The 21,665-nt window shown below is 45.6% G+C and overlaps 1 protein-coding gene across 1 annotated transcript; it reads right to left on the reverse strand.

The window, feature by feature from the left end:
- Positions 1-185: 185 nt before the first annotated feature.
- Positions 186-21,589, reverse strand: FOXO4 (forkhead box O4). The gene is made up of 3 exons (XM_082289455.1): positions 21,133-21,589; positions 9,674-10,906; positions 186-5,493 (listed from the first exon to the last, which is right to left on the reverse strand). Exons 1-2 carry the CDS (start codon positions 21,514-21,516, stop codon positions 9,692-9,694), a joined length of 1,599 nt encoding a protein of 532 aa, XP_082145581.1. The 5' UTR covers positions 21,517-21,589; the 3' UTR covers positions 186-5,493; positions 9,674-9,691.
- Positions 21,590-21,665: the final 76 nt, after the last annotated feature.

Here is a 21,665-nt window from a genome sequence, read left to right on the forward strand (position 1 = left end):
TGCAGGGCACACCAGAGACTTTGTGGGTGGTCATGCAGCAACCCTTCTGCCTCTGGCCACCTAAGGGGCATTCCACTGGGGGAGTGCCCCAACAGGTGAGGATGGCAGAGGAAAGAAGACAAGGGCAAGGAAAAATAGCTGGCCCTTGCCATGAGAACAGAACAAACTGGATGAGACACAAAGCAGAGGATTACAGGTTTTTATTTTTCAAACATTTCCCCCTAGTCTAGCACAGTCTACAGTCTTGCTAGCACAGATGGTAACAAAGCCTGTAATGGTTCAGAAGTTACACTGCTACAGAGAGCAAACAAAAGCAGAGGTTTATTTTCTAAAAAAAATTTATTGTGAGAAATGGGTGGAAGAGTGCATAGGGCATGTGGTGGAAACTATGTCAGGTAGTGGTGCCTGCCCTGTGTGCAGCAGACATCTGTGCTAGCAATGCAGAAACCTTTCCTGGGATCACACCAGGTGAAGACTCCACTGTGCTGGAAGCACCATTTCACAGAACCACCCCCACTGCCATAGGAAGGCGGCTCCTTTCAGGAGAAGTAACCTATCTTCTATGTAGCCAAACCTCTCAAGACACCCTGGGGAACCCCACACCACCAGTCCCACACTGCCCTTCTGAAAAGCAACCAGGGCTCTGTTTTTGTGTCCCAGAACATCCCCTTCTACCACACATCGTAACACTGCCTCAGCCAAAGAACCTAAGTGCAACACTGGCAGCTCTTACACCTTCAGCTTCTGCTGCCTCTTCTCCCTGCTTTACACCACAGTATTAGGAGTGATTTTGATTCCATCAGATCCTGCTTTCCATCAGCTACAGACACGTCAGGGTGCAGGGAAAGACATAAAGGCTAGTGAAGAGAGGGGATCCCTTTCCTGCAGGCCAAGCAAGTGTGGTGATGGGTTAGCACATACTCCGAGCTTTCACACAGACAGATCTTTCAGGCTTCAGAAGTCACCTCTTGCTTGCTTTTCCCCACATTAATTAGAAAATGTTTTTCATTAGACATGCAACTGAGGGAAGCCCTAAGCTATTCCCTGTTCATGCTCATGTCCCAAAGTTGATTGATTTTCTTTGGGGTTTTTTGTTTGTTGTTTTTTTTTTTTAATAATGGATCCAAACTTTCACATTTTGGTGACAGTCCAGGACACCACTCCCAAGGCACTCCCACCCATGGCACCAGACACAGGTTACTCAATCCTGGAGCAAGCCTAGCCCCAGAGCATTTGAGTGTGGCTATAAATAAGCAACTAAGTAAGAAAATTAACAAATTATCATCTACATAAAAGCTTTCTAGGCATTTCCTTTGGAAAAGCTGATTAGTGCTACTTGCTTCTATTATGACTCTTGTTTATGAATACACCCAAGCTCTGGAATGCTTCATTCCTCTCATCAGGATGATTTGACTGCTGTTTTTAAAGCAGCACAGAGACTACACGTTTTAGACATACCAGCAAGGAAAATTAAGGGCTCCAAGAAGCTTTCAATTTTCCAAGCTCGCACATGAAGCTGGAAGTATATGCTTGGAAGTAAAATATGCTTAAATTATAAAGAAAGTTCAAGCAATTTGCTAAACCCAAGTGTAAATAAAAGCAACAAGTCTGCCTCCTACCAAGATCCATGGGCCTAGTTACCTGAATCCTTTGTGGCCCTGAACTGCATGGTGGCTTCAATGCTGCGTAAGATGTCATTTGATCCTCTGAAGATGGAGAAACTTGTTGCCTGAGCTCAGTGAGGACAAGGAACACAGCATAAAGTAATGCTTCATGCCAAGAGTCCCCTGCCCACTCCCCTCAGGCACTTATCCAGGAGCATCACTCCCCATGTCACTGGCCCCTTCCCGTCTCACCCCACTCACAGCTGCTCTCAAAATCCCAGCCCAATCCTTCAATAGAGCAAAAACTAGCCCGAAGTATGGGGCCCGTGGTGCTAATGCAGCATGAAGAGCCACCAAGACATTATCTGGGCTCCAGCAGCAGCAAGTAGCAAATGCTTTGGGCAAGAATACAGAAAAATGGACAAGTATTGAGCAACCCCCTGCCAGGTACAGCCTTTCCACAAGCAGCAGTTTAGGAACTTTAGAGTCTCCTGTGTCCTATGAGGAAATATCCCAGGCCAAAAAATGTCAAGGTTTATGATAATGAAGTGTCTGTAGAACTCCCAAATTCTCTGCATCCCTGCCCTCTGTGCCCACAATACAAGCCATCCTGCTAAACATACAAAAAAGAAGGTAAGTTGCTTGCTTGAGCCTGCAACATTACATTCATCATTTATTGAGCACTCCACAAGTCTTCCAAACACCATTCTCAGCACTAGTGCACTCTCAAGCTTCTTCAACCACTGACAGCTCCTGCTGTATTAAGGAGACAAAAAGCACCTGCACAGACTACTGCAAGGCAGAAATGTCACTGGCAGGAACCTGGTACAGCAGGACTCCAGCCAGAGGTGCTCCTATCTCCAGTGCTGTCTTCAGAAGTACAGCCTGGGAATATGGAAAAAAAAAAGAGGTATGCACTGTACTCCTTACTCAAAGGACAGGGGCTTTTCTGAGCTCACACTGTAGGGCACTAACCATGATGAGCCCTGGTACTGCACCTCCTTCAGCAGGAACAGGTCAAGGACATGCACCAGCTGAGCTTGTGTCAGATCTCCCTGGGGTGCTACCTGAGTGTTCAGGGCCAGGCTCCCTGCAGACAGAGATCAGGCCAGCTCCCCGGTGCCGTCACAGTTGAGGGACACTTCGTAACAGCCTGAAGGCAGCACTTCTTTCCCACAGACCAACCCAGCCAGAAACAGCTCACCACGGATTTCTGGTCTGAAGCACTGGTTACTAGAAGTGTCTTTTCTATTGCTTTGGGTTCCATTTTCATGGGAAATGAGCCAGAGACTCACATTTAACATGACCACACATACTGGTGTCTTGTCCTTTGATATATGGCTGTGAATCACGGGCAGCCATTCAACTTGCTCTGTACATCATTGGATCAAGTTTCCTTCAGGACCCAAGCTAACAAGGTAGCATATTATGTGCCAAATAACATAAATCTTTCCAGTCTGTTCACTGCAGCTCAGAATGGCTGATTCTTACATGTGGCACGTGCCATCAGGTGTTTGTGGAAAGGGTATCTATCCACTTGTGTAATGAACTAACTCCAGTGAGAATGTTCATCCATGCCTCAAGTCTGCAAACCCCGGGATCCCATTGTAGGAGCCACCTTTTTGTTTGTTACAATGAGGTGTGGCCAGACATGTAGATTCTGGGTAAATCTGAAACATCACTGGGAGGTCTGCCATGAAGGCAGCCTTCAAAGCAAAGGTTATCAAACTATGCAAAGGCTTTGATGGCACAGCATGCTGTAGATAAGACTTTTGAAGACTCCTTGTTAGAGGTAACCAGGCAATCACTCCTGTTCCAATCTGCACTCAAATGAAAATGAAAACAGAGCAGACAAGCTGGTAGAACAGTATGGCTCATTGCACTGCATGATACAAACTTTCTGAACTGAAGCCACCTTCAAAAAGGACTGGAGAGTCTTTCTGCCAGACCAAGCTTACCAGAATACCATGAAAGCACCATGTCTCCCACAGATCCTGCCACTGCAAACACCAGAACAGTGACAGGAACATGCCACTAATGCTCTGAACTTATCTTCTGACCCCTAATTTCTGTCTTGCAAAAATACAGAGACAGAGCAGGATCCCAGGTGGACTTCTGAGGGTGAGCCTACAGGCTTCAAGTTCCCCAGCAGTAGCAGAAACATCAGCAAGAAAACAAAAACCCTCAGAAACCAAAAAAGTGAGCTACCAAATACAACTGATCATGCCCTCCACAAGGGCTACGCAGAGTGTCAGCAGATCTAGCACGATCCAGTCCACACCATCTCCTTCGAAGACCAGGCAATCTGTCCCGTGGATCAGCTGCAGGCCAGCTACTTACGGGATTAGCTGAGAACAGCGCTGTTAATGATTAGCATTCCCTCCATTGTGCTCTTGGCTTGGCAGGAATGCCCAGCCTGAGCAGCTGCGGCTGAATGCCCTGCCAGGCACCTTCCCTCTGCCTCTTCTGGGGAGAGCAGCCATTCCCCAGTTACACTGCAGTGTCCTTCCCACTTTTCCAACAACACTTTCAGCTTCTTGGCCCAAAATGCCTTAGGCCTGCCCCCTCCCACACTGTAGTGTTATCTGGTATGAAGGGGACAGATGCAGCAAATGTGTTTTGTTTCTTTTTATCCAATAATCTCATTTTTCAATTAAAATATATAATATATATTTAAAAAGGTTTAGAAAAGCTTCTATGTAATTTGCACCTACTTTTACATATAGATTACAATAATGTACAACTCTTCCCCACAGTGGTTTGAAACCACAGGGACCTGCCAATTCCTTCCCCTCAATCATATACATCATCAAACATCAAATGTGTTTGTTCCTAATACAGCTCTGAAAAAGAGACTGTCACTGTTGCCTTCTCAGACAGAGAGAGGCGTAATAGGGACACACATTACATTGGCTTCATATTCACTGTAGAAAGTTCCCAGATTAGTAAAAAAATATTTCATCTATAGAAAATGCCCTTCTGAAAAGCAACCAGGGCTCTGTTAAGGCCACACCCAGGCTTTCCATTTTGCTGCTGTAGCAAGACAGATCAAAAACAAACCCAAAACAATGTTTTTATGTCCCAGAAAGCAGCTACTAGCACCTGTGCTTATTTTACAGCAGCCTGGTGTATCAGGAAAGTGCTGAGAACAGCATAGGGACTTCTCAAAACATGCTTCTGATTCAATGGGGCTCAGTTGGCACAGTGAAAAACTCAGTGTCCTCCTGTTCCACCCAGGGGGACAACAGGAAGCCTTCTATACCACAACAACCACCCTTCCCTGCAGAACGATGATGGATGCTCCAGCGATGGGCACACTGAAACCAACCCCTGAAACAGCACACCCTTCTCCCACAGGGCTTCTACCAACAAGCTCCCTCCAATTCCTCTGCCAGTCTGTGGGATACCAAGTGCACATCTGGTGGCTTCATCAGAAAGTCCAACTACTTTGCCCCATGAGGCAAGCCAAGCGAGAGCAGAGCCAGCCCTCCACCAGTCCGAGGCACTGGGAGACTTTCTGCCATAGCAGAGAGAGGACAGCCAGTGAGAGATTCCTCCAGCAAACCCAACTCATCACACGGGAAAACACTATTGCCTGGCACAGAGTCTTCTGGCCGAGGTTTTTACCAGGGCTCCTCTTTGGACATGGGCTTCTCCAGATGGTCCAAGGCAGGGTCAGGTTTGTAGGAAGAGCCATGGCACATAACAGGATTATTATTTTTAAACTCTTCCTGTTGCAGCCAGATGCAGGTTGCCCCTTCTTCCCAGATGGGCAGCCCCTTCTGCCCAAGGCATTATGTGCAGGGAAACTGAATCCAACATGCTCCATTCTCTTCTCTGCTGGGGTGGGAAGTGAAGTCAGAACCCAATGTTCAAAACCTGAAGGACACTAGGAAGAAGAAAAATAGAGTGACTGGTTAGAGCTCAGCTTCAGTGGGAATCCTGGATGCATAGATAAGGAGTTAATTACTACCAATCTGCCCCTACAGAACAAACAGACTACAAGACACCTCAATCAACAGAGTCAAGTGGAGGACGCAATTAATTGCTCAGCTCCAAGCTTCAGAGTACGACTGAGACAGACAGAAAGGTCAGAAGTAAGTATTCCTCCTGTAAGCTGACAGCACCAACAAGGCTCTGCAAGATAAGAAAGTTTAAAGAAGGACTTGGCTAACACCGGAGGCATTGAAGGTAAGCAGCAAGGAAGAGGAAAATTACTCTTCATCTTAAACAACCACAAGTATCAATTGCTAGGGAAAAGACTGAAAATCAGATTTTCAGAGATCACACACAAACTGTTTATGTTCACCCACTTAAAGAAATCCTGTCTCTACCTTCCAACTAATTAAACATTTTTAGATATCTCAATGCCCCAGAAGTCCAAAGATCTCATCTCAGGTCTTCTGCCTCGCCTCAATAAAGCTGTCACAACTCGTTCAAACAAGCCCTGGAATAAGTCTAAGCAGACTTAGGACACTGACATAAAACCACCACTGTAGGTCTATGATCCACTTTTAAAGGCAAAATAGCGAGATAAATGTAGGGCATCCCATCAGCTGCATTCAGTAACAGTGAGCATGAAACAGACTTGTGGAAAGGAAAAAAAAAAAACCCACAAGAGGGAATCAGCCCCAAACAAGACAGAAAGTTAAAACAGAAGCGAGAGCAATAGGCTGCTTTTGGAAATTACAAGTTTATGAGGGTTGTATTTATTTATGTTCTGTCAAACAAAAATCCAATGTTTGGAGCAAAGGGAATTAAATAGAGCAAGAAAAGCACGAATCCAGACCAAACTGGGCAAGGGATAAATAGTTCTCCAGACTCTTAAGCTATAGGGAGTCTAACTGAACAACTAACAATAATTAACTAATATCCACCAAAACAGTGGATGAATTTTACACTCACTGATGAGACACAAACTACAGCACTTTACAAAAAAGGCAATTCTATTTCTATTTCTATGCTGACTGTCTTCCTCTGTGGCTAACAGCTCAGTCTGTGGGTGCTGCATCGCTGCTGGGCAAAGTTTCATGTTTGTTTCAATGGATGATCTCTAATCTTCATGCAAACAAACACAGGCAGGGTTCAAACAGACTCCTGGTGAAGCTGTGGACAAGCTCTTTGGCATTTAACTTGCAAGAAGAGCACAAAATCACGGGAGCTTTGAGCACCATGAGTAACACCAACTATCTCATATCTTCCTAAGTGCTGCAGATAAGACTAAGGACTCTTTCCTGAAGATCTCCTCTTGCCTACAAAGACAAATATTTCCCCAGTTCAATTTTGTTCTGGCTGCTCAAATCAGACTGTGATCACTGTGATTAACTGATAAACAGTTTTTGCTCAGCATTATACCCATAACTGACCCAGAAGGCTGTGAGTTAAGCCCACAGGAACTACTCAGGACAACTTTACGTTAGTGATCACTCAAGAGTAGCTTTTGCCAATGTGAATTTAAGATGGAGAAAAACATAGTAATAGAAAGGATATGAAAGGACAAAGGCCTGCCACACCAGAGCAATATTTAGCTTTCCCTGAACAGTGATTTCCAAACAGGGATCCTAGGAACTCACTGCAGTAAGGAAGAACCTCCACAGTCTTGACCTCCTCACAGACACTGACGTCTGCAGCTCACTTGGTTTTGGAACTCGTTAATTTGAGAAAACATTCTGCTTTCTTTTACCAGGAACACTCCTATTTCTCTCCACAAGTGCCCTGCTCTCCCTTTGCTAGAAACCTGATCCACCTCTCTGTCTTGGCAGCCTTTTGCACAATAGTTGCTCTCCTTTGGGGGAAAAAGCTCCCCCTCATCCCACTCCATGGACTCACACAGGCAAAACAGAAAAGCTTTGCAAAACTCAGAAAAGGCAAACATAATCTAAGGACAGAATAAAAGGCTTGAAGCAAAGCACACTGACAGGGTGTGGCCTCTCCTCCCGGGGCAGCACTGCTGTGACCAGAGCACAGACAGGCACGTGGGACCTACGCTTTCTGCTCAAACACAATAGTGGTTCAGAACTTGTTCCAGATCTCACTCCTTCATGTCCAGCAGATTTCCCAGAAAGTATCACCTCAACTTCATGTGTGGAACAAAGCAAATCCAAGGGTTTTAACATCAGTAGCTCTGTTTGGATTAAGCAATTCACACAGAATATAATGTGGAACAAGAACATAACTGTGCTTTTAAGAACTCGGGTTCTCCCTCTTAAGCACTTGATTATATCCACATCTTCAACAGTACTAGACCCTACCCTTTGATAAATAACTCCTCAGATTCTCTGCTTTACACTCTTAAAAAAATAACCTCTACTTGGTATGCTGTAAACAGAGGTCTTGTCTACCTGGCCCAGGAGTGCAGGACAGCTTGTGCATGTTTTGAAAACACTTCTGTGAAAAATTTCCTCCCTGAAAAGTCCAAAAATATAATGGCCTGCCCTACCATGGCATAAAAACAAAAAAAACCCAAATCCTAATAAATAAACAAAACCCACAACACAAAAGCTCAGAACAATATCCAGTGGAAACACTGCTCAAGAAGCCCCAGCCTCTGTCACTAACTTGCAAAGTCCTAACACAGAAGGAATACCATTGTTTTGTCAACCAAATTTGTCTTTGAAATCAAAACTGAGTTTCTGTATTTCACCTGAAGATATTCAATTTAAGACACTCAGTAATTCAGCAAATGCACAGTTAGCAAACACACATCCCTATAAAAAGCCCCATAAGGAAACAGGAAAGTTTGAATGATCCTCCTCTCCCTACAATAAAGAGATCTGTTAGGTACAGACAGAAGAACACTACCAAGAATTGAAATCCTAAGCAGTGGGATGTGACTTGGAATAAGAGGGACTTGAATTGTGATTAAAATGTCAATATATAGTGGTGCATCAATATGTTCACACGGTTTAAGTAACACCAGCTCACAAGACAGCATTTTACTCTGTCTACACCCAAGACACTTGTCGAGAATGGCTGCACTGACAGGGGTCACTCAGTCCAAACCACCTCCAAGTGACTCAGGTGCCTAGGAAAGAGTATTGAGGTCAGGTAGGTGATAATTTCTGTCCCCATGATTTTGAAGCTCAAAGGCTTCCCACAACTGAAGCAGTATCTGCAATTTGCCCTTACTTCTGCCTGCACAGCTGGACAGTACTAGCAGTTAAATTTGTAACACTAACAAATACCGTATCTACCTCCTAAAAAGGAAATATTCTTGGCAAGGCTTCCACTTTCCAACCAATATCCAGCCTATGCTCCAGTCTGTCCATTTTCCATCAGCTAACTGAGTTCCAAGTGTGAAGCAGGCCTTCAGCTCCAATTCCCTAACTCTTCTACTGCCTCTGGTTTAAGTATTTCAAATCAGGGTGTCACACCCTCAAAAAATAAGATCTTTTTAAGTCTTGTCTTCCTTCCATCTCCATCCTTCTTCCTTCCATCTCCATCCACACTGAAGATTCCTGTTTCCCATTCCAATAATGGGAAGCAATTCAGTAGTTAATGCTGGTGAACCAGGTTACCTGACTTTTCAGCTCTATTCCAGGTTAAGGGCAGGGCAGAAGGTGTGATAAGAGTGACTGTGACCTGCTACACACAGACCAAAGCAGACAGTCATGACATGGACATGCTTTGCTACTACACATACTAGAGAATTCTGCAAGAACAATAATAACCTGGATAGAAACACAGCATGTGCTTGGCTCAGTTCAACCATTCTGTACATATTGGTGGATGTCTTTATTCATGGAATCAGCACATGCTCTCATGTCAGCTGTAGAGCTGTAGGCACTGCCTGATGTCCTGTGATGGAGTCATCTTGGGTGACAGGAGACAGCAAGATTTTCATTCCAGTTGCTGCTATATTTCATAAAGTAGTTGACTACCTGGTAAATGAAATCCACCGACTTTTACACAGCTTTTTCTCCTCCTAAAAGGGAATATGACTCTTCCAAAAGCTTTTTACTAACCTTTCAAAGAGGTTCCTTTAACTGTTGCAGAGTTGGGCACAGGAACCATCCCAGACAGGGCTGTTTCCTCTGTTGAGCTGTAGCATTTTACATAACTACACCTACCTTTTTGTGCTCCTGAAGTTAACTTGGTACCCAGGTATGGTTGGAGGCCTGTGAGGTGCTGGGATAGCTGGGAGTAGGCAGAATAGGTTCAAAATTGAAGTCCAGTCCTCCATCCATGAGTTCACTGTTGATTATGTAATCCATATCACATTCAAGGTTCTCCATATACATGTCAATGTCCAGGTCAGTGGGCAGCCTGTCCTGGTTCAATCCCAAGGGAGCAGGGCTGGCAGATGAAAGGAGCACTGGACTGCCCAGCTGGACTGACTGGGCAGTTGTTGCAGAAACTGGAGCCTTCAAACTGGTGATGCTGGCGGTGTTTTGAGGAGATGTCACTATGGGAAGCGTTGATGGCAAAACACTGGCACCGACTGGTTCTGCCTGCTGCTCTGCAGGCTTTCCTCGTGGATTGCCTGAGCTCATCTTACTCTGGGCAGCTTGTCCACCCAGAAGCAGAAGAGTTCGGCTGCTCATCCTGTTACCAGTCTGTGGGAGAACTGGATCCACCTGAGTCATCATAACATCCCTTGGAGGCGGAGAGCCTGGTGTCAGAAGAGCTTCCAAGGTCTGAGGGGCAGAGAAATGGCTGACAGAACTTTGCAGTGAAATATCAACAGGGTTAAACAGGGAGTTGCCAAAAGTCTGACCAGCTGCATTTGGGCTCTGCAAAGAAAAGCTGGAATCTCTCTGGATCTGACCACTCGAGGCAGATTGCTGGGTAGATAGCACAGATGAGCTGGGAGACATCAAATTTAACCCATCGATGAGCTCAAGCTCCTCAGTCACAGTTGGTGGAACATTGCTGGATGCACTGGAGTACACAAGAGAAGGAAGCAGCTCTTCGTCATGGAGGTCATCCTGCTCTGTCAGGATCGGAGAAAGCCTGGCACTAATGGTGCTTGCATTGGAACTGGTTCGAGGCCGGAAGGTGTTCCACACATCAGAGTCCTCATTGCTTCTTGAGGACGGGCTCCCAGGCCACTTAGGAAATTGGGAGCCAGGACTGTCAGCAGAGGATTCTGGTGCAGACTGGAGAGGAGGCTTCTTCCTGGATGCTTTACCTCTGACTTTTGCAAGTTTGCTGCTGTTGTCCATGGAGGCAGCTCTTCTCCTTGGTGCTTTTCCACTTTTGCCACCCTCAGGATTGAGCATCCACCAAGAGCTCTTCCCTGTGGCTTCATTATGGACTTTAATAAACTTGCTGTGCAGGGACAGGTTATGTCGAATAGAGTTCTGAAAAAAAAAAGAAATAAAACCCACAAAATGTGAGGACCTGACAGTTGACACACCTCCCACCTAGAAACCTCACAAGCTTAAACGCATTCAGACAGTATCCAGAGAAGAAAGTTATAACAAAAACCTGCTATTTCTGTCTGAACATGCTTTGCAGCACTAGCAAGCAGTGCCATGTTTCACTGCAATATCAAGGGTGAAACTACCATGACACCTAGCAGCTTTCAGCTAGCAAAATACTAACACAAAAGAACTTTAAAGATGCTACAAAATCTGCAAAACATTAGGCGTATCACAGAGCAAGTAAGCAAGTTCTCAAATACAACCTGCAATTTCAACACAAGCCTACCTGAATTTGAGCCATTGCTGTTCCCACCCTTTTGTCACCCTCTTTAACCAGCATAAGCCTGGCTAGATTTTTTCATATTTATATGGCCAGTTTTCAGTTAGAGTCAAGCAGGGCATAACAGTGAAGCCAACAGACTGGGTGAAGAGAAATGGCAGAGCGCTTCTATTCAGTGCACCCACTAACATCTCCACCCCAAAACCGGAGAAATGAGGGCACAACTCTGAGGAACAAGAGTCCTAGAATCCTGGAGACTGCCAGGCTCCCTCTGCAAGGAGGCTGTGTGCTTTCCTTGGTGCATGTTCCTGACAGGGTAAGATGTTCACTGGATACTGCACTCCCACACAGCACATGCCAGTTTTAGCCTCTCCCATCTTTCTGCTGGGTCAGACACACGTTCCTTGCCTCTCCCAGCTCCCTCCTTTTGGTTTAGCTTTGCTGAAAACTGCAGGTTAACATGTCTGTACACCATCATCAAACTCAGTTTTCATCCTGCAACTGATAAACTCGCCAGTACTTTAGAATCAGGAAGCAACCATCTCATTGTTTGAACAGATCCTCCATAAACTCCCCTTGAGGCCTATGCATTTATTTGATATCTGCACTTAATTTGTTCAGATGGCTAAATTACAGATTATTAAAAGGTGCTGTGCTGGAAGCACAACAGTGGTCCATGAGCAACATCTTTTTAATATAACCTAGAAGTTATATAACAACTTTCAGCTTTCATGCATACTCTCTTAATTCTGAACAAATTAACTGTGCTTTTATCATCTTTTTCCACCAACTCTCAACACAGTTCTTTCCTGCCTGCTGCTTTCCCTCTCCCCACCCTTTTCCTCTCGGAAAAGCCCTCACCATGCTAATTTTGGCCACCTCACCAAAAGTACTATCCTAGAAAAAAGCAGAGATAAACAATACAGGCAAAGTGGAAAGTTTTCATGGAGAGAGCAGGAGATCTGAGACTCATCCTGGCTTAGCTCTTGTTTTAACCTTTGGCTGTTGAGGATTTGGAGAAGACTGGCTGCTTGCTGCAACCGGCATCAAAGAATACACATGTTCTTAATTGGAGAATGACTGCAGAGCCATAGCCTGATCGAATATGTGTCAGTCAATGCTCTCACACAGTTTTATTATTTGAGCTGTTCACAGTAATAGCTGTACAATACTCCTGCCTGGCATCTTCCCTAAACAAAGCTTTCCTTTCCTTCACGTGTTGAAACAAGTAATTCAGACTGGTGCACTGTCTCCTGCAAGGCTGCTGCTTTTATTTCCAAATAATTCCACCCCTTTTCCCAAGTAAATGTGCATAACTTTGAATGCACATTGCTTCAGCAATAAAACCATTAGATTGTCACTAATTCTTTATTTATTCTCCTGAAAGTAACCTGTGAACTCATTATGGCATCCTGGGTATCATAAGAGACAATCTGAGTAACTAAGTTTTGGCTGAAAAGCAGCTTGAAATAAGACATCTTGGAATAAGACTGGGATTCACATGAGCACAGTGAAGCCTGGTACCTTTTATGAAACAGTCACAAAGTGATTTTACATGTTACTGCTGAACTGACATAATGGCTAAGCTGTAGAAACAGATAATTGCTGTACCACTCCTTCCTTCCTCATCTTCAAACTCTCATCCTTCCGTAACACAAGCATCTGTGACCCTATAAGCCAGTTCAGAGAGCAAACCAAACTGAAAAGCAGCCTTACCCTTCCTTGAAAACTACTTTTCCTGCCTCTTTTATCTCTGCTTTTTGAACTACCTCACTGTGGGGGTCAAGCACTGAAAACTAAACAAGAGAACAGAACGTGTAGTTGGAGGCAGAGGGAAAAAAAGCTGAATAGTTCTTTCAACAGGGTTAACTGTTATCTAAACTGCAATGCCTAAGCTATCGCTTTTGCACCTCTCCTGCAGACTGTGGGAGGCAGCTCACCACTGCACCGCAGTGCCCTGAGCCCTAACTCACCTGCAGGACCAAGCTTGCCACAAGCTGCAGGCTCGAGCCCAGGGTGTCCCAAACTCCAACTGAACCCACGCACCCACCAGCCTGGGTGCTGTGGGACAGCACCAGAATGCACCTGCTAGAGTGGTTCAATACACCTAACACATGGAGGGCACCCTCAAATCTCACTGAGGAAGCCAGGGACAGATGAATTATGCTAAAATAATCACAGACCTGACAGAAGAGGAAATGACAGAGTTCAGTCACCCGGGCAACCCTGACATATTTCCTTTCTCGATGTTAAGCAACCCACACCAGAAACATACAGATGACATTAACTTTTTAGATGCTCAACTTCAGCAGTGTGGGAGGCTCCCAGTTGGTCTAAGCATCTGCAAAACACACAAGATCTTGATTTAGATCTTGACACAAAAATCTGCAACTCTTTGATCATAAAGAAGCATGACCTGAAGGAAGAGGTGCAGGCAGGAATCCTTCAAATCCTTAGGAACATCTTCAACCATTAGGTAGGGGAGGTTATTGCTATTTATTTAGGTCTCTTATAGTGGTACTTATGGCTGCATGTTAAGCATTGCCATAAAAAAATGCCAGCCTGTGTCTGTAAATCCGTCACAGATCAAAGATGATTCCTGCAAACCACATTCAGACAAAACCAGTCTGAAATTAAGGACAGACAGTATGCAAAAAAAATCAAGTTCGGCTAGAGATATTTATTGTACACTGAAGGGTGGACCCTTCCCTAGGTCACAACCACTGTGTGTTCAAACTAGGATATATGGACTAGCCACAGAAGTGTGGCTAGCAGCTTATGCAAACTATTCTCTAAATCTTAGTTACCAGAACATTAAGTCTTCTTCTTTGATAAAATCTCCTAGCCACAGTTAAAAGACAGCAACACTTCTCACCATCAAACCAGGCCTGCCCCTACACCTACATTAGTGCTGCTATGGATCCTGCCCAGTACCAAACAGTGCTTTGGTCTCAGGTCAGGGAATTAGCCACAGGAGCTGGTAGCACAACCAAGCCTTCTGGGCAACTGCCACAGATACCATGGAAAATGCTCAGGTGAAGTAAATACAGAAGACTGAAGGTCAGTGACAACCTTTCCAGGGGCCTATATACCTTTGTAGGTACAGCTGAGGTTACCTACCATAAAACTGAGGTTTACAGGAGCAGAAGGAGGCTCTTGTGCCCTGCCCAGCAGAGCTCATCCATGCACCAGTGGTGCATGGCCTGCCCTAGCAGAGCACTTGGGGCCAAGCACAAGCTATGCTCAGAAAGACAAGACACAGCAGCTATCCTTCCAGGAGACACAGTGGCTTCTTTCCTTTCCTGGCCATTCTCCCAGGAAACATCAAGCTTAAACTACAAACCACAGAGGCATCAGATTTCTTAACAAAAAGTCTTTCTAAAGGATGAGTGACAGAAAAAGAAAAAAAAGAAGAAGAAAATATATGCAATCACTGCAGCTGCCTGTAATACACTCTCACTGCCTTGGAGGCATACAAAGAACTTGCTCTCATCCCAGTGCAGGCCCATGTTCCAGGCCTGTAATTGTGCCGAATTATCATTTACCATGGCATTCTTGGGAGGTTGCAAAGGGAGAGAACGCTCCGCCTGCTGTATTTGTCAGTGCCTGTCTCAGCCACTTGGCTCCAAAGGCTTCAGGAAAACGTCTTCCTTGTAGAGATTTTGCACCAGCAAGTAAACAACTGCTCCAGAGCCAGGGAGTTGAAACACTTCCCCTGCAATCCCCTTCCAGAAGGCACACACGAGCACAGACGTCAAGCTCAGCAGACGGGGATCTCTATCTTAGGAAGAACATTTTCCTTTCTGTAATCTTTCAGTGGGAGGCCAGAAGAAGATGATCACAGCTCTCTAAAAAGCAGGGACTGAGGTGGTTTACAAGACAGGCAGGCATACACAACAAAAGCTGTTCGGGATTAGATAGAGCAAAGAAACTTGTTGGAACAAGTAATACCAGCAGTCCAGGAAAAGCCTTCTCTGAGGACTGCCTGGAAAATTGAGCTGTGCTGCAAGTAATAATCATTCAGCAAAGCAGCTTTCCAGAAAAAAACTAGCAGGGAGCAGGGAAGACAGCAAAATCTTCAGGTAATTTGACTGGCATTGCATGAAGCAGATGAATGTTCACCAAAAGACGAGCTTTCCCTGACTTTTAAGGGGAACAACAACACTCAACAAGGCTTCAAATGAAAAAAACCAAAACAACTCATACTTCATACTTTTTCAGGACATTACAACAAGAAGGGCCTATTAGTGTCACTTTAAGGAGGGCTGAGTGTATGTTGCTCCAACGTGATGGTGGGCCCTCTTCAGAGCTGAGTACGCATCAGTTTTCTTCCACCTAAAATACAGGACACCTGGTGACCCCACATTTGCACTACCGTCCTACTTCTATGCACTGCCACCAGCCTTATTTTCCACACCCAGCACTCTGCCATTCTCCCATCCACAACACCCTGCCATGCCCAGCTGCCTTCCTCCCTCCTCACCTAGGCCAGACTACATGCTGTGGCCAGACCATTTAAGGACTAATGGGATTAAAAGGTAAAATACTCTGTTAAGAGAAAGATGATGGACAACACTCACTTGTGTTTGCCAGGTTTCCATGCTGGACTCCTCAGTATAGCATCTGAACAACCCTCATTCAGCTTCTGTTCATTATTTTCCCCCTGCTTTAAGGAAACTCAGGCTATCAGCAGCTGGGACAGAGAACATCTCCCTGCAGCCAGGACTAAGCACATCACTAATACCACATGAATGCATTTGGGCCACATGAGGTAATGGCAAGAGTCCAGCAGTTTCTACCCACCCTCAGCTACACTGGAATCAAACAGCCAGAACGATCCTCCCTCCCCTTTGCAAGGCAGCAACTTCCAAGAAACCAAAATAAACCAAAACTAACAGAGAGCAGCACCTACAACACCATTAAAGAGTAAGTGGACTTAAATGAAGTACCAGCGATGACAGCAATGACATCACTATTCCAATTCAGTTTAGAACATGTACTTCTTCATTTTTAATGTCAGAAGATTTAATGGGGAATTGTATCCTTTCAGGCATGTGAACTTAGGAAAAAACACTACAGGCTTTCTCAACACAGTCACAGAAAGTAGCATTTCTTCACAGACTGAGGTCAGTGGCTCTGTGCAGCAGAGAAACCCCCCGACTCCACACTGTGCCTCACCTATGCACAAACCTGCACCAGGCTGAAGGTTGGGCAGAATTACACTTTGCTCAGAGCCAAGATGCGGAGCTGAAGTTTTATGTTCCCTTTTGGTTTATGGCATCCATTCAGTTTTGCCTCAGTGAAGGCAAATATTCTGAATATCTTTTCAAATCACTGCAGCCTTTCAGTACCTAAAGGGGGCCTACAAGGAATCAGGAGAGGAACTGTTAACAAGAGCACACAGAGTGATAGGACAAGGGGGCTTCAAACTGAGAGTAGGTTTAGATTGGATGTTAAGAAATTCTTCCCTGTGAGGGTGGTGAGGCCCTGGCACAGGTTGCCCAGAGAAGCTGTGGCTGCCCCACTCTGGAAGTGCTCAAGGCCAGGCTGGATGTGGCTTGAAGCAAACCTGGTCTATTACAAGGCATCCCTGCCCACAGCAGGGAGGTAGAATGAGATGATCTTTAAGGTCTCTTCCAACCCAAACCATTCTGTAATCCTGTATCTTGAAATTATCATTACCAAAAGTCAAAGTAAACCCAGCACTGCCACCAAATGTTCCCATCCAGGTAAAGGGTTTCTTAGTGAAATTAAAGAAAGTTCTCCTAATAGTGATTTGGCCCCTTACCTGTACAAGTTAAGAAGCTAAGGTTTTGACCAATCTGAGTTAAAAAAAAAAACCCTTAAAGGATACAGGGACACTCCAGCGGCTATAAAGAAACAGCTAATGTGCCTATTTTAGGAACTTATCATTGCTTATTTGCAGATCTGACTACAGAAATAAACAATACATTTTTCAACTTTACCAAAATGAGTGTTCACATAATTTTGTATCCACTGAACTGGAATTTATTTGCAAGGCATAAAGACAGCCTGGTAGAATCTACCAGCCACAGCACAGCAGAAATAGTCCAGAGGATGGACAGGCTTGCTTTTGTCTGCTGGCCTATTCTCTTTCACGGAGGAGCTTCAGAGTGCCACAGGATGAGCAGCTGCTCCAACCTGAGGGAGCTCTGCACGTGCTCTGCCAGATCAGGTATCACAGCTCTGCGAGAGGCTGGGGACCTTCAGAGCCAGCACTAAAGCACTGAAAGCCAGTGAAGTGACTCTATGACCGAGCCCTCAGCCAGGGCTCCTGATCCATCTGGTCAACAGTTATTATCAGCTACATGCAATATGCACATAACACAGCTGGAACGGAAGGTTTTTCAGGAAAATGCTGCCCACTCTAACAAAGATTAAGAGCTAGACAAGTTTCCAGATGGATGACACCTTCTGTTTTAGACAAATGGAACACTTGGTAGTTCTTAATTTGCAATACAGCTCCTTGAGCTGTTGCACATATATACAGACATAGGTACATGTATGAGGGTACATATGTTGTGTATGTGTATATCCATGCAAACATTTGAAGTGAATGGGGAGTACCAGGATGCAGAGGTGTGGCATCAGTTTCCCATAACTAACACAATAGTGCAGAATCTTTTGCTCTTTATGTTGCATACATAGGAGACACGTGATTTTTGTTTCAGTGACATACTTTTGGAGGGTGAAAAGGACAGCTTTAGAGTTTATTCTGTTCCTACAAAGGAAATGACAAGAGCTTTGGGGGAATACACAGTTTGTTTCACTAAGAAAGATGAGTCCTTCATATTGTTCCTCACTGTGCCGAATTTGCTCATAGTCATGGATGTAACAACCAGTGCAAACTGCTTCTGCAGGGTTTATCCACTTCTTTACTCAAAACCCTTAACACAAGTAATCTCAAAACCAAAAGGAATTATATCCTGCAGAGCACAAAGGGAAGGATTATGAAGAAGCCCCACAACACAACCCTGCAAGGACACTTCTGCCTTGCAGGCTGGTTAATTCTTAACTTCAGTTGAATTCCTGAAGGGAAAGGAGAGACTGCACACACAGCAAATTTGTCCTTTACAAGGTGCTTGAAGCACTTCAAGAACAGCAGACACCATCTTCCTCGAAAACACAGCTTCTTCCGGAATTCATGGAGGTTACACCCTGGCAGTCTGTAACAGCTGCACTTCCCCCAATTGTACAGTGGAGAAGGACAGCTCTAAATTAATTATGAAACAACAATGAGTTTATGGGGTTTATATTAACTAAAGTAGATTAAGAGTTTTTAAAGACACGTTGCTTTTAATTACTTACTCAAAATACTCTATTAAACTGCACTACATACAAATAGAATGTATTATCAGTTTGGCTCATCTAAATGAGACACAAATGCCAGAACTCTAGAGTTGTACCACCATCTTAACAGGAATGAAAATGCTACAACTACCTTTAACAGCAGCTTCACATTTATTTCCTTCATCCAGAATCATTCACCTCAAAATTGAGAAATCACTGAAGCTAAGACAACTCAAGAAGTTTTTCTTTTATTTTACAGAATAAAAAGAAAAAAAACAAAACATGCAAGCAGAGCTTCATAGCTCTAAAAATAACAAGGAAGAATAAAACAAAAAAACCAGACAAGTCCACTCCTCAAGTGAAGACATGCCTTTTGTTTATCCAGCTTGTCTTAAATATGCACCTATTAATTTTACTTTAAGTCCACAAAAGTCAACTTGAACTGACTTGACCGACTACATCTGTAAAACTGTAAATGTCTGACCTCCCTTCACCCAAGGCATCTGAATGCAAACAGACTAAGGTCAGTAAAACAAACAAAACCTCTTGCAAACCTATGTAACTATGTGTTAATAGAAAGAAAGACTAGAAGTAAGTTCTATGGTCACACATCCTGCCAAGCTCTGCCAACAGGATTTTGAGTGAGAAGGAAAGAAAACATACTGTATTTCTATCATGGTTTTCTGTTTGTTGGTTAAAGTCAAAAGCTTTAAAGTGCCCTAATCATAAGACAGGCTGATTCCCACCACAGTTGTTCTGCCCGCCCTCATCTTTCTTGGCAAGAAGTTTCTTTTTCTTCTCTGTCTAAAGCCAGAATTAGTCTGTTCCCAGGCTGAAAAAACAGAAACAAACTTCACACTAAAAAGTCAATCACAGAAAAGCTACGACAGCATCTGAGCAGGAATCTCTCACTCGCGTGTGTGCCCAAATTCTCACAGTGAACTTCTGGAATTTAAATCTACCTACACGTGTCCCAAAAGTCACACATGATTAAAACACAGTAAAACCGAAGACTGATGGTCCCTTTACACGTGAATGGATGTAACTAAGGAACAGCTGTACTGAATCAGGCCAGAAGTGTACTTATTCCAGCATCCAGTCCAGCAGGACACTTCACTATATTCCACCTTCACCGTGGTATTGGGGGAACATTTTGGAAGCCACACTGAACTTTAATCTGAAGCACTACTACCAGACAGATACACAGACATATTCCTGACAAGAAAATACACCAGTTCTGTCAAATTAACATGACTGCATGCAGGAGCAGTAGGACAAGGAGGGCAGCCCTAGCCTGAGGAAACAAGAATTACCTTCCAGTAAGAACACCAAAACCCAAGTGCTGTCCCAAATCTGAACTTAATAAGCAGGATTCAACCTACACACAGGAGTAACAGAAAATAACCCATATTAGTTAAACTAAATGCACTCTCTAGGAACTGCCAGTGAGTGATAAATGGGAAAGGTTAAAAGTTTTGTATTGATGTCTGCCAGCCTAAGCTGTGACAGCTGCTTCCCTCTCACCATGTCTCTACCCTCTCGAGCAAACGTTTGCACTCACACCACCACGTGGTGTGCCACTTCAGAGAGCTGAGCCAGCTGAAAGCCAACCTACCAGAAACAGACGTTTATTTATTTATTTGTCTGAAATTAACTCTCTGTCCTCACCTACTTCTCAGTCAGACAAGCAGAGAACATGTGGCTGTAGTCACAGTAGCCCCAAACCGTGCTGGCTGAACCTCCTGCAGAACTGCAGCGTGGATGAACTGCTAATAAATACTGCAAACAAGAGTGTAATTCCAGTCTGTAGTGAGAGCAACAGATCACACTCCTTAGAATCCAGTCTCCATGGCATCCACCCTGATACATTAGGACAGGCTGAGGGGCTATTTTGCAAGCCAGCTCTCACATTTCCCTTTCTCTTTGTTGGAGTTCTTTAGACTAAAGGGAATACGAGGTCTCCACATGCAGAGGACTGAAACATCTTGAGCTCTCTTAACGGAGCTCTGCACACACCTCTTTCCAGAGCGAGAGGAGAAGACACGGCTAAGCCTTTAGAGCAGAATACAGCTTTTCCAAACTCCAGCAGAGTACCCCCAGCACTGTCCCGGGACACAGCACCCTTTTCCAAGGGACCCTTTAGAAAGCCAAGCACGCCTGCTGTGACACAGTTATTTATACCGAGCCTTAGCAGAGTCACGTGACAAAGAACTGCGGCCTTGAGATTAAAAACCCTTCAAGCGAGGCTTTATCGTGCACGGCAACTCGGACATAGCCTGTTAGATGACTCTCCCTTCTCTCCTGGAAAAGTTTCTAAACGCAAAGAGCAGCCTCGCAGGACCATGCCATAACCATCACCAGCAGCTGCTCTAGATGCACGCAGCCGAAGCTGGGGCTGGGTCTGAGAAGACCCAGGAGCTCTCAGCAGAGCTAAAGCCCAGGCTCTGCAGCGTGGGTACCACGCGTTGGCACCGCCGCCGTGCCTGCAGACGAGCAGCAGATGAGGACGGAGCGGGGCCGGCCCGGCCCCGGCACACAAGGCCTGTCCGTCCCGCCCCGGCCAGTCACGCACCTTCCAGCCAGCGGAGCTGTTGCTGTCACCCTTGTCCTTGAAGTAGGGGACGGAGCGCACCATCCACTCGTAGATCTGCGCCAGCGTGAGCCGCTTCTCGGGGGCGCTCTCGATAGCCTGGCTGATGAGCTCGGCGTAGGACTGGTTGCCCCAGGCATTGCGCCGGGAGCCGCCCTTCCGCGCTGCCGCGCCGCCCGCCCGCGCCCCCTCGGCCCGGCCGGGCCCCGCCGCCGCGCCGCCTGCGCCCTCCTCCGCCGCGCCAGCCGCGCCGCCCGTCTCCGCCTCGGGCCGCGGCAGCGGCCAGGTGCAGGAGCGCGGGCGGCTCTGCGGCTCAAAGTCAGGGTCGATGTCCGGCGACGCCGCAGCCCCACCCGGCTCCGCCATGGGCACCGCCTCAGCCCCGCCGAGAGTGCCGGGCCCGCCACCCCTTTGTGCGCCCCGGGCCCGCCGCCGCGCCGCTCTGTTTACCACGGAGCAGCGCCACTCCCCGCGCCTGCGCACGCGGGGCACGCCGGGAGAGGTAGTCCCGCCGG

This window comes from Coloeus monedula, assembly GCF_965178545.1.
Source record: "Coloeus monedula genome assembly, chromosome: 12".
In the NCBI taxonomy this organism is placed as follows: Eukaryota; Metazoa; Chordata; class Aves; order Passeriformes; family Corvidae; genus Coloeus; species Coloeus monedula.